This window comes from Mizuhopecten yessoensis, unplaced genomic scaffold (assembly GCF_002113885.1).
Source record: "Mizuhopecten yessoensis strain PY_sf001 unplaced genomic scaffold, ASM211388v2 scaffold8469, whole genome shotgun sequence".
Classification (NCBI taxonomy): Eukaryota; Metazoa; Mollusca; class Bivalvia; order Pectinida; family Pectinidae; genus Mizuhopecten; species Mizuhopecten yessoensis.
The window spans coordinates 500,213-512,289 of NW_018407563.1; the positions used below are offsets into that span (position 1 = coordinate 500,213).

The following is a 12,077-nucleotide window of genomic DNA, read 5'->3' on the forward strand; positions in this document are numbered from 1 at the left end:
AGTTTTCAAATAATATTAAAATGTTACACCTATTCTGTCAACCATTGACAGTGACAGTGAAATGTTGTCAGTCTTGGCTTCAATAGTTACAGGGGTACATTATCAGCCTGGGCTTCAAAAGCCAGAAAACTTGTTTAAATTAAACAAATAAATAGCAAATGAAAGGGTTTTGATAAGCGCTGCTACTGAAATGATTAATACATGAAATTAGGATGATCAAGAAGACATATTGAACAAACATCAGAGTCGGTCCAGTTTTTTTTATCTTTTCAGGAGATACTAGTTTTTTTTATTAGTTACCTAATACGGCCTAGATGTATGTAAAATACAGTTACACTTTATGAAATACTGTGGAATCAGATGTTATCATGGAGCCTGAATTTCGTGTATTCCTGACAAATTAACATTTTTAGTGTACACAAATTTGTGGATTACGAGTACCCACTCAAATGGAGAATGGCTTTATGTCAAACTTGTTATTACTTCGTGGACCTATGAATTCGTGGATACCCCCAAAATCAATGAAATCACATACCCCCTGAAAATTAGCGATTTCACAGTGACCACTAAAATTGTACTGCCTGTGTCCTAATCTACTATACCAGTGCTGGTCCTAGAACCGAGTACACTGTACCTAAAATCATGAAACTTTTATACAATCATTGATGTTCTTACTAATTATCCCAGAAATAATTTAACAGGGTTGGGTAAGTGTTTTTTGTGTAATTTACTCTAAAGAGTTGAAGGCTAAGAATATTGAAGTAGCCATGTATTGAAAATTAACAGCCACAGACATAACATTCTGTATTGTATTACCAATACATTCAAAAACTTATCCCTCTATTTTCCCCTTTGACTTGAACCAGATTCCTTATGCTGTATGTAAAACAAAATATGTTTTAAACCTTAAAAACTACTGAGTGAACTAATTTTTTACTACACGTACTCTCAAAATATGACAATGGGGCACGGGTTACTGAGAGAATTTTAAGCTATCATTGAAAACAGTTGTTTATTTATTTGTAGCTTCATAAAATTATAAGAATATAAAGGTAAATAAAAGTAACAAATACATAGTTTCATCAGTCATGAGCTGGTGTATAGGCCTTTTTTTTTTTTTTTTTTTTAAATCATACCCAAGGGGAGATAACTCCCAAAACTCCATCTCCATTATCATCACAGTAATGATTTGTCTCCATATATAGTCAGGAAACGTTTCAGTAAAAAGCTCCCATTTTTCAAGTACTCACAGGAAAGTTTATACAAATGGAGAAAACCAGAAAATAAACCCATTACAATCAAGGGTTAAGGCTGCATACAGAAATAATTCCAAAACTGTCAACAGGAATTAAAGATGGTAGTTTACTCGAATTCAACTTAACTTATGGACAAATATAAAACTTCACATTAAGAATAGTTTCTTAAACATATACATATATCACCTTTGTTTTACATATGGTCACATGAAAATGTGTAAAAAAACATGCATAGATACCATATTTTTGAACCTGTCACAACAGAAATATATATTAGATATTCTTACATCAGTCAACCCACAGTGATATACAGTATTAACCATAAACTACAGTAAAACCTTGATATAATGCCCCTCGTTTATATATACAGTAAAACCTTGATATAATGCCCCTCCTTTCACTTACCACCTCACATACCACCAACATATTTCAAGGTCCCTTTTTCTCGTTTTCTTAAGAATTCCTTTATATACTTCTTTTAATATATCACCAAACCCCTTTAAAATGCCGACATTTTTCTGGACAAATGATGGCAGTATAGCGAGGTTTTACTGCAGATTTATGATGTGTAATCTCTTACAGACCTCTGTTTTATGTGACGGTGTCTGATACAGTAGAACCTGTTCAGATCTGATGTGGTCATGGCCTGTATGTCATGACTGATGGGCAGGCGTGTAGAGGATCATGTATTGTGTCCCAGTATCACCATTAACACAAAATACAACAATCCACAGTGACAAGGAAGTAAAAGTTAACACGAAACTATAATGCAACAAAATGTATCAACCAAAAATACATTTTGTCCGACAGATGAAAAATGTTTCTGCCCCATCAAATTTGTTTTCAAAGGAGTCCGTTATTTCGGATTACTTTTTAAGCAAAACACATATTGTCCTTAGTGAAGACAGATACTGCAACCATTGATGTTACATTGGATCCAAATTTTTGCATTAATTCGACAGTAGACTCCATCAAGAATTCAAGTATCTCAACTATTTATTCAAAAAATTTGAACAAAAATAAACATATATTTTTTAAGATCTGCAAAAATAGATGCCTACAAAAAAGAAAGGATTTACAGGGAGAATTAAGTTATCAGCTACTGGATTTGTAGATCAGAGATCAACTTTTGGTATTTTAGGGAAGACATACAATAAAAAAAATATTAGAAGAAGAGTTATCTACCTTGCTACAGAACAGTTATACAAGAATAAGGAAAAGAGGAAATACAAAATTCTATAAACCTATAAAAACTAGAAGCCTACTTCTATCTTAAATGTAGACATTTGAAAGAAACAAAAATGGATTTCTCCAAAAACTTTGGACAAACACTATTTGGTAAAAAGAAGTGGTAAAATAATCACATATCACATATCACATGCCACATGAAAACTAAATCATTTAACACGTTTGTACAAAAATAATATTTTTGATCTTGTTTACAGTAACGATGATTTTTACTTATATATACAATACATATACTTTCTAGTGATCTGTGATCTATATCTAGGCTCTTCAGCCAGTCGTGCAATTTTCATACAAAGGCATTTTTTATACACATGTATACTTTTTCTCTGGTACAAACAAAATGTATGTAAATTTTCTGGCGGTTAGCCTAGCCTTACCATTTGAAGATAAAAACACCTCCCTGTCACAATACACATACCTTAGATCATTCACCCCTGAAATTTCATAATGAACTATTCCAACATTTGAATTGGAGGAGTTCAAATGAGTCTTCAGGGGTGAATAAGTTAACGTTGAAACATGATAAAAACAATAAATGCCACACATACAATACACAATCCGAGGTGTAGACATGATAAAAACAATATACGCCATGTGAAAACACACATGCCTTGGTGTTGGTACTTCTCCATCGTCTTCCTTGATCTAATCTTCACAGCTGCTAGGATGGGAGCGTAGCAACTTTCTGATATTGAATGATAAACCAGTCACAATGATGTTAGGATGAATGTTGAAGAATTCTTAACTGGACAACTCAATGCTCATATAACACACAAGTGTAAACAACACAGCACTGTAAATTTCAAAAATAATGAAATTCCGATTGAACCTTAAGTAAGCTGTGTATCTATCTCTGTGCCAAAATCAAAAGCGCATCATGACATCAGCAGCACTTTTTTCTTGTGGTGAACTTTAACATCTGTCCTTGATGAAGATGATGACGATATAGTTACGGCCATTATGCACTGAATTCAAATATTTGATAATTCGTTTCAAAATTAATGACATGCAAATGTTTCACCAGATGCCAATATCTTTGTCATTTCCCAAAATTTCTCAGTTTCCCAGCTACAGAGAAGCTTTATAAAGCTCTGTTATGACCAGTTGTTCCCAGCTTCAGAGTAGCTTTATAAAGCTCTGTGTTGACCACGTGTTCCCAGCTACAGAGAAGCTTCATAAAGCTCTGTTATGACCAGTTATTCCCAGCTACAGAGAAGCTTTATAAAGCTCTGTTATGACCAGTTGTTCCCAGTTTCCAGTTAGTAATTGTCAGTATTCTGTAGTAGATCACAACATCTTAATAAGGTCTTCATCATCTCATGAATAGCTGAAAAACAAAATTCAACATTTTGACAAAATGTAAACAGATTTACAGAGAACAAGCATTACAATGACTTGAACTGAATCTTACTATGACCTTGACCTTTGGTACAGAGGACAAACTTTACAAGGATTTGACCTAACTATTGCTTTGACCTTGACCTTTGGTACAGAAGACAAACATTACAAGGATTTGACCTAACTCTTGCTTTGACCTTGACCTTTGGTACAGAAGACAAACATTACAAGGATTTGACGTAACTCTTGCTTTGATCTTGACCTTGGGTACAGAAGACAAGCATTACAATGATTTGACCAAACTAATACTATGACCTTGACCTTGGTTACAGAGGACAAGTATTACAATGATTTGACCTAACTGTTACAATGACCTTGACGTTGGTTACAGAGGACAAGCATTACAATGATTTGATCCAACTATTACTATGACCTTGGTTATAGAGGACAAGCATAACAATGATTTGACCTAACTACTACTATGACCTTGACCTTGGTTACAGAGGACAAGCATTACAATGATTTGATCTAACTATAACTATGACCATGACCTTGGTTACAGAGGACAAGTATTACAATGATTTGACCTAACTATTACTATAATCTGGGGACTAGGGTAAGAACCTAAAAGTTGAACATGACATAACATCCATAAAAGCTTTAAGGGGTTGCTTAAATGAAAGTGTTTTTTTCTCTCTCAGAATTTCTTTTGTTCATTTTCTGTATTTGTTAATATATTCTGACAGGAGCTACCCACCTGTTGAGCACTGCTGCACAAGCCTTGCCTATAAGTTCAACACTTCTGTCAATCTCCTCGTCTGTAAGACTAGCATTGACGGACAGCCTTATACTGAAACACAGCAACGTATCATGACGACAAAACAGTTCAATTTAAGATACATGTAATGCATCATATTAATTCCAACACCATTTTATCAGAGTCAATTTAACTATTCAGACAAGTTTATCTAGATGTTATCCGTCCCCCTGACTGCCTGCAGTATTAAAATGGAATTTGGTGAAATGTCTCTTTGATTGTTGATAGTTCACTTAACTAATTCGGCACACTGTGGCTTAGTGAGTTGTTTTTAGCAGGTTAGAGTTGAGACACCAGATCATTTACACTCTTTGCTTGACAAGGCAACTCGCAAAATCAGTTTTCAATTCTCGTTTGTGATCAACACAAACTTGCCTTTATCATTCATACCAAACTGATGAATGTTATTCTGAACCTCCATTGAGAGTTCCAGTCACATCGCTATATCATCAACACGACTATCTAACACAGTTTAATTACCTTGGACTCGGTGTGATATGTTCGTCACTTTCCAGATACCTCGACACTGTAATAGCCACACTTAGATCTCTGGCCTGAAATCACACCCAAAAATTACATAAATTTACAATATTTTTATATATACAAAACATAAGAGAATCTATTAATGTTGGTATGGGGGATATCAAATATTTACCTGCAGGTGTAAAATATCCCATACTTCAAATGCTGTATCTCCCGTACATCAAATGCATCAATAAACAAAGTAAATTTTTCAGAAATGGACAAAACTTACTCAGACGCATGTGAAAAAAATAAAGAAAGAAATAGTGGACAAGTAAAGCAAAAAGATTGTGAAGTAGTGATAATTTCTATGACAGAAGTGTTGTTGGTTGCCGACTACGTCAGAGGCTAGATACTCTTCTGCTGATCAAAACAACAATTTCCTCACGTCACATGTGGCAACGAGAAGCTGTCACCAGTTTGAAATGTCAGCCAAAGAGAAACTGAACATATTTGATTTCAGCAATTTGGTTTAAGTGTGGTTTACAGACATGATTTTGAAAAAAGATTCAGCAATTACATACATGTCCTTTTTTATGACTTACCTTGTCTACAATCTTTTCCAGCGTCTGTACGTTAATGGATCGGTCATCGTTTAATTCCTCAAGTCTTACGTGTTTTATCGGAGCGACGGGATCACCATGTACCTGTATTCCTGGTATTCTGTTAAATATAAAAGACAAAAATAAAATTCACTCGTAATACTTTCTTCCCTTACCAGCTTTGAAAATAAATCAAACTGATTAATTAAATTTTCTTGGAAATTTTCAGTTCACATTTCAGAGGTTTTTCAACTTTTGTCTGAAGATTTGAAATATTCTTAACCTTTCCTTTTCATCTTTGTTGTGATTGGTTTTGGTTTCATTTAGTTTAACGTCCTGTTAACAGCCAAGGTTTGTTGTGAAAACGTAAAGCGAAAGTTCATTGGAAATCTTTATCAAGAAACGAAATTATTTCCACTAGCTCAGCGAAAATAGCGAAGTAACAAAGACATGTGTAATACCTAGATAATTTCTCCTGAACCCTCTGACAGTTGTGACTTAGTTTGGTTAGCAAAGCTAAAAAAGAAGACAAATAATATCATGCATTGCACATATCTATATCAACATTCATCTAGCTTTTAACTGTATAGTTTGCAATTTACCCTAACTTGAATTACATCTTGAAACTGAAGCCTTGGTACTTGAGCTTTAATACATCTGAGTGTTTACATAAAAAGCCAGTTTGTTACATAAGTATATCAACATTTGTTCAAGATTCTAACTGTATAGTTTGCAAACCTAATTTTTCAAACTTCAATTACATTTTGAAAGTAATGCTTTGCTACTTCAACTTTAATATATCTGACTGTTTATATTTTTACAGTTTTATTAACTATCCTTTTCCATCATTACCTTTTTCTGAAAACTTTATCAAACTGTTTTGACTTACATGGATCCTCTTCCAAAGTGCGAAGTGCCTCTATAGCTACTGTGGCCAGCATGGGAGGCAGGGAGGCAGAGAAACAGTACCCCATACCAGACAGACGCTGACAACGAAAACAAGCCAAATCAAATATCGATTCGTAAATCAACTCTCTAGGTCAAGGAAACTAGGTTCAGAGTTAGCTGTATGTGGAAGTAATGCAGATACAACTATAAGGAGTATAGTCATATTCACCTCGTTTTCACTGGAGACAATAAGGTTCTACATTGACTATTATAAGAATTAAAACATGACTTGTTAATGTTGCTAGTGAAAACTAGGGTGTAATTTGATTTAATACATTAATGTTTACCTGGTGATCTATTACATATTTTAGGTAAGTTTACCTGGTGGTCTATCACATATTTTAGGTAGGTTTACCTGGTGATCTATTACATATTTTAGGTAGGTTTACCTGGTGATCTATTACATATTTCAGGTAAGTTAACCTGGTGATCTATTACATATTTTAGGTAAGTTTACCTGTTGATCTATTACATATTTTAGGTAAGTTTACCTGGTGATCTATTACATACTTTAGGTAAGTTTACCTGGTGATCTATTACATACTTTGGGTAAGTTTACCTGGTGATATATTACATATTTTTGGTAAGTTTACCTGGTGATCTATTACATACTTTAGGTAAGTTTACCTGGTGATCTATTACATATTTTAGGTAAGTTTACCTGGTGTTCTATTATATATGTTAGGTAAGTTTACCTGGTGATCTATTACATATTTTTTCCCACAGCAGAAGCCTCCACATGTTCCCATGGAATTTTCAAGTGTTGCAGCAATCAAGTCTACCTCATCTCGCTGAAATTCAAGGAAATGTCTTAGTATTGCTGATGATGGTGGACTAAAAAGTGTCTCGTGAAAAATATTCCATAGATAATTTACAACTTTCTTTCATACTGATAATATGCACAAAGTTTCATTGGAGTCTATGCTTAACTTTGCATGGAAGCTATAATTTTTTTGTTTTATTCAAGAATGAGGAAGGGTCATATTTCAGAGTTCGTGTCTTACACCATTTTACTTACTGAAATATCATAGTACTCTGTGACACCTTTGCCATTCGCCCCTAGGACACCAAAGGATAGGCTTTCCTCCATAAACAGTCGCAGCTTGTATTTCCACTTCAGTGCGACCTGAAAACAATTTGATCAATAATTGGCTTTCATTACAAGTCCTTAAATCTAAAATCATTTCCAAATCCCTTCAACATTGACTTCCTTAGTTTGGGATAACATTTTACTTCTATATTGTCTTAGAGCTGGAATAATACAAAACTTTGATATTAACAAGTGATCCTAGTCTAGGTTGCTGTCTCGTGGTCAGGTGGCGCAGTGGATCGGACGTGAAAAGGTATGGGGTTACCTGCCTGACCACTTGGGTTTAATCTGGGTACTCCAGTTTCCTCCCACATTAAGAACCCCTCCCCCCTTGTTAATATAAGTTGATATAACTTGTTTTATAATTGTTGTACACTTAATAAAGTTTATTATTATTATTATTATTATTCTGTCTTGTATGGAGTCAAATTCAATTTTGCATTTATTTGTGCATTAAAACTCATTCTGACATTCAGCAATTGTATGTTCAGGGAGCAGGTGGGGCTTTCTAACAAGATCTTACAAAAATAATATCTATGAAATTCTCGTTAAAAAAGATGGTATATCATATGAATTGTTTTTCAGTGGTTTTCAACAACAAGAAAACTTAAGATTATGTGCATGTTAAAAAGTACAATATCAGGTATTATATAACAACACATTCCCCCCTACTTCAATACTACGAGTACAGCTTACCAGTTGAGGGAGCGGACAAATGTCAGCATAGTTCATGTATAGTCCCTCCACCACTAGAAAGCGCCGAGTGACTTTGGCTTTCTTGGGAATCTGACAAACAAATAATATTCACATTATATGTACAGTATAACTAGCAAAAATAACTACACCTCTTTCCCAGTTCTCCTTTAATATCACAAATGTTTCAAATATCAAATAAACTGTCGCTCTGGGAAATGAAAGTAACCATCAATATCCCATTTGTATTAAGAAATGTGTTACCTTCGATGTTATTGTGAATTAAACATTACTAAATAACCTGGAGAGTATGATATATTAGATTATCAAACAATTATTGTGTTGAGATCTAGATGAGGTTAGTCCGAACAAGGGCTACTTTCCTTTCCTGTACCACGACATGCAGACAAATGATATACCTGTACTACCTTGAATGGATATCATAAATAGCGTGCCATATGAATAATGTCTGATGGTACAAAGGGTTTGTACTAAACATAAAATCATTGATTACTTTGACATTTTTGAATAAGATTTCACTGGTTGTAAACTTTTCTGATACTGGAAAAACAACCATATTTTTTCCATTTTTCCAATGTGATTACTGCCAAAAGAATAGTGGGAACCCATCTTTAGTAAACATGTGCTATAATGAGACAAATGTTATTGTCTATACCCTGTACATATGTCAAAGGAACTGGTTAAAAAAACTGAAGAACCTATGGGACAAAAAATCCACGAATAATTACAATCAGGTTTTTTTTCATTTTCTCTTTTTTTCATGGTGCATACACTACTATCATATAAACTGAATAGATTGTATGTATGTATATTTGCGTGTGTGACATAATTTGTTTGATCCAGACATCGCAATATCTTTTCAATTATTACAATGATCACCAGGACCCCTCTGACAGATGCCTGCCCGTTTACCTTTTTGTCCTCCTCCTGTTGGATCTTCAGCAGCCTCTCCAAGTCCTCCATGTCGTTGTGTTTGAACCACTTGATGGCACTACGAGATGCCACCAGGCCTTTCTGTATGGCGAAACACACTCCGTCGTCTCTGTTGACAGAAATGGGTTGTACCGGGGGTATATACCATTTTTTTCTCTCTCACAATTCCAACCAAAAATAAAATAATTGTTTTTTTAATATTTGTTTTAGTTATCATAAGAATTTGAGTACGTAGTACTTTTAAGAATTAAAGCCTATTACAGGTTGGTAGTGACATGCTTAGAAAATCAGTTAACAGGAAGGCTAAGAAACAATTTTCAACAATATTATTGTAACATAGAATCAAATATTTGAGTAAAAACAAAAAACTCAGATCCGTAGTACATAATTTACTACAACATGCATACCATTTTTATAAAGACCTGATGCAAGTCAAGACATAAGTTGTTAAACAATATTTACAGAAGTGAACCTACACAAATATGACATCCCCTCGTTTGGAGTAGGCTGGGATGGCACTGGCTATGGTGGCGAAACCGTAAGAGTACAGGATGCTTTCCTCACAATCCATAAACTTGGCAAACTTTTCCTCCAGGTCGAGATGTACATCTGTACAAACAAGGTCACACTATCACTGGTTGTCACCTCCATACACTGGTGTATCGAACCATGTACATACAAACAATGTCACACTATCACTGGTTGTCACCTCCATACACTGGTGTATCAAACCATGTACATACAAACAATGTCACACTATCACTGGTTGTCACCTCCATACACTGGTGTATCAAACCATGTACATACAAACAATGTCACACTATCACTGGTTGTCACCTCCATACACTGGTGTATCAAACCATGTACATACAAACAATGTCACACTATCACTGGTTGTCACCTCCATACACTGGTGTATCAAACCATGTACATACAAACAATGTCACACTATCACTGGTTGTCACCTCCATACACTGGTGTATCAAACCATGTACATACAAACAATGTCACACTATCACTGGTTGTCACCTCCATACACTGGTGTATCAAACCATGTACATACAAACAATGTCACACTATCACTGGTTGTCACCTCCATACACTGGTGTATCAAACCATGTACATACAAACAATGTCACACTATCACTGGTTGTCACCTCCATACACTGGTGTATCAAACCATGTACATACAAACAATGTCACACTATCACTGGTTGTCACCTCCATACACTGGTGTATCAAACCATGTACATACAAACAATGTCACACTATCACTGGTTGTCACCTCCATACACTGGTGTATCAAACCATGTACATACAAACAATGTCACACTATCACTGGTTGTCACCTCCATACACTGGTGTATCAAACCATGTACATACAAACAATGTCACACTATCACTGGTTGTCACCTCCATACACTGGTGTATCAAACCATGTACATACAAACAATGTCACACTATCACTGGTTGTCACCTCCATACACTGGTGTATCAAACCATGTACATACAAACAATGTCACACTATCACTGGTTGTCACCTCCATACACTGGTGTATCAAACCATGTACATACAAACAACGTCACACTATCACTGGTTGTCACCTCCATACACTGGTGTATCAAACCATGTACATACAAACAAGGTCACACTATCACTGGTTGTCACCTCCATACACTGGTGTATCAAACCATGTACATACAAACAATGTCACACTATCACTGGTTGTCACCTCCATAAACTGGTGTATCAAACCATGTACATATAAACCAATTTAACTTTAAAGGGTAAGTTTTGATCAACAACTCTAGTGTACTAATTAGTTTGTTTAGATGGCGAGTTGGTGACCAACATTGGATATTTCAAATGAAGTAGTTTGTTTAGATGGTGACCCACACTGGGTATTTCAAATTTAGTAGTTTGTTTAGATGGTGACCCACACTGGGTTTTTCAATTTTAGTAGTTTGTTTAGATGGTGAACCACACTGGGTTTTTCAAATTTAGTAGTTTGTTTAGATGGTGACCCACACTGGATTTTTCAATTTTAGTAGTTTGTTCAGATGGCGACCCACACTGGGTATTTCAAATTTAGTAGTTTGTTTAGATATACATGTATTAGGTGTTATATGTTTAATTTGACTACTAAAACAATTAATCTATTTTTACATTTGTTGTAAGTACGGGTATGAATCTGAATGCTAGTGAATTTTCATTGCATTTACATCCCTATCAAATTTATCTTATGTAAATGATAATCAAATTGGTTGCTAACTTAATACCTTGTCATGTTATCCTACTACAAGAGATCCCAGAGAGATCTTGGCGCCCACCTTTGTACCATCTTCATTAGTTCTTTGTCAGTTCGATCTTTTCTCTTCTTTCCTCTAATCTGTTTGATCGAGTCATGTTAACAGTAAATGCACCTTGAGGTAACTTTTGATCTAAACTTAATACTGATGTGTATGAAAGCCAACCTTCAAAGTGAGTTTGTCATTTCACATATTTACTAGTACAGTACTTAATGTGAAAGAAATAGAATCGATCATTGCAATATGAGAAAGATCTGTTTAGTTCTTCTTTTAATCCATTTTGTTTTTATGATCAGTCTCAAAATATAACATACACAACGAGGGATCAAGGGGAACCTACATTTAAAATTTGAGAAAGA

General features: G+C 34.8%; 1 protein-coding gene across 3 annotated transcripts in view; it reads right to left on the reverse strand.

The window, feature by feature from the left end:
• Nucleotides 1-1,340: 1,340 nt before the first annotated feature.
• Nucleotides 1,341-12,077, reverse strand: part of LOC110456024 (serine palmitoyltransferase 1-like) — an 18,090-nt gene continuing 7,353 nt past the window's right edge. The window contains exons 6-17 of one of the 3 annotated variants that reach the window (XR_002463544.1): nt 9,885-10,017; nt 9,388-9,517; nt 8,458-8,547; nt 7,690-7,797; nt 7,367-7,462; nt 6,613-6,709; nt 6,185-6,239; nt 5,727-5,844; nt 5,140-5,213; nt 4,600-4,692; nt 1,633-3,831; nt 1,341-1,594 (exon numbers count right to left, since the gene is read on the reverse strand). Coding sequence is in view for 2 of the 3 variants with exons in the window: in XM_021506539.1 (XP_021362214.1) it covers nt 3,822-3,831; nt 4,600-4,692; nt 5,140-5,213; nt 5,727-5,844; nt 6,185-6,239; nt 6,613-6,709; nt 6,959-6,966; nt 7,375-7,462; nt 7,690-7,797; nt 8,458-8,547; nt 9,388-9,517; nt 9,885-10,017 (1,004 nt within the window). In the remaining variant the exon portion in view is untranslated. Of the gene's footprint in view, nt 3,832-4,599; nt 4,693-5,139; nt 5,214-5,726; nt 5,845-6,184; nt 6,240-6,612; nt 6,710-6,958; nt 6,967-7,366; nt 7,463-7,689; nt 7,798-8,457; nt 8,548-9,387; nt 9,518-9,884; nt 10,018-12,077 lie in introns of all 3 variants that reach the window. The other 2 variants (XM_021506539.1, XM_021506538.1) reach the window with 2 other exon arrangements.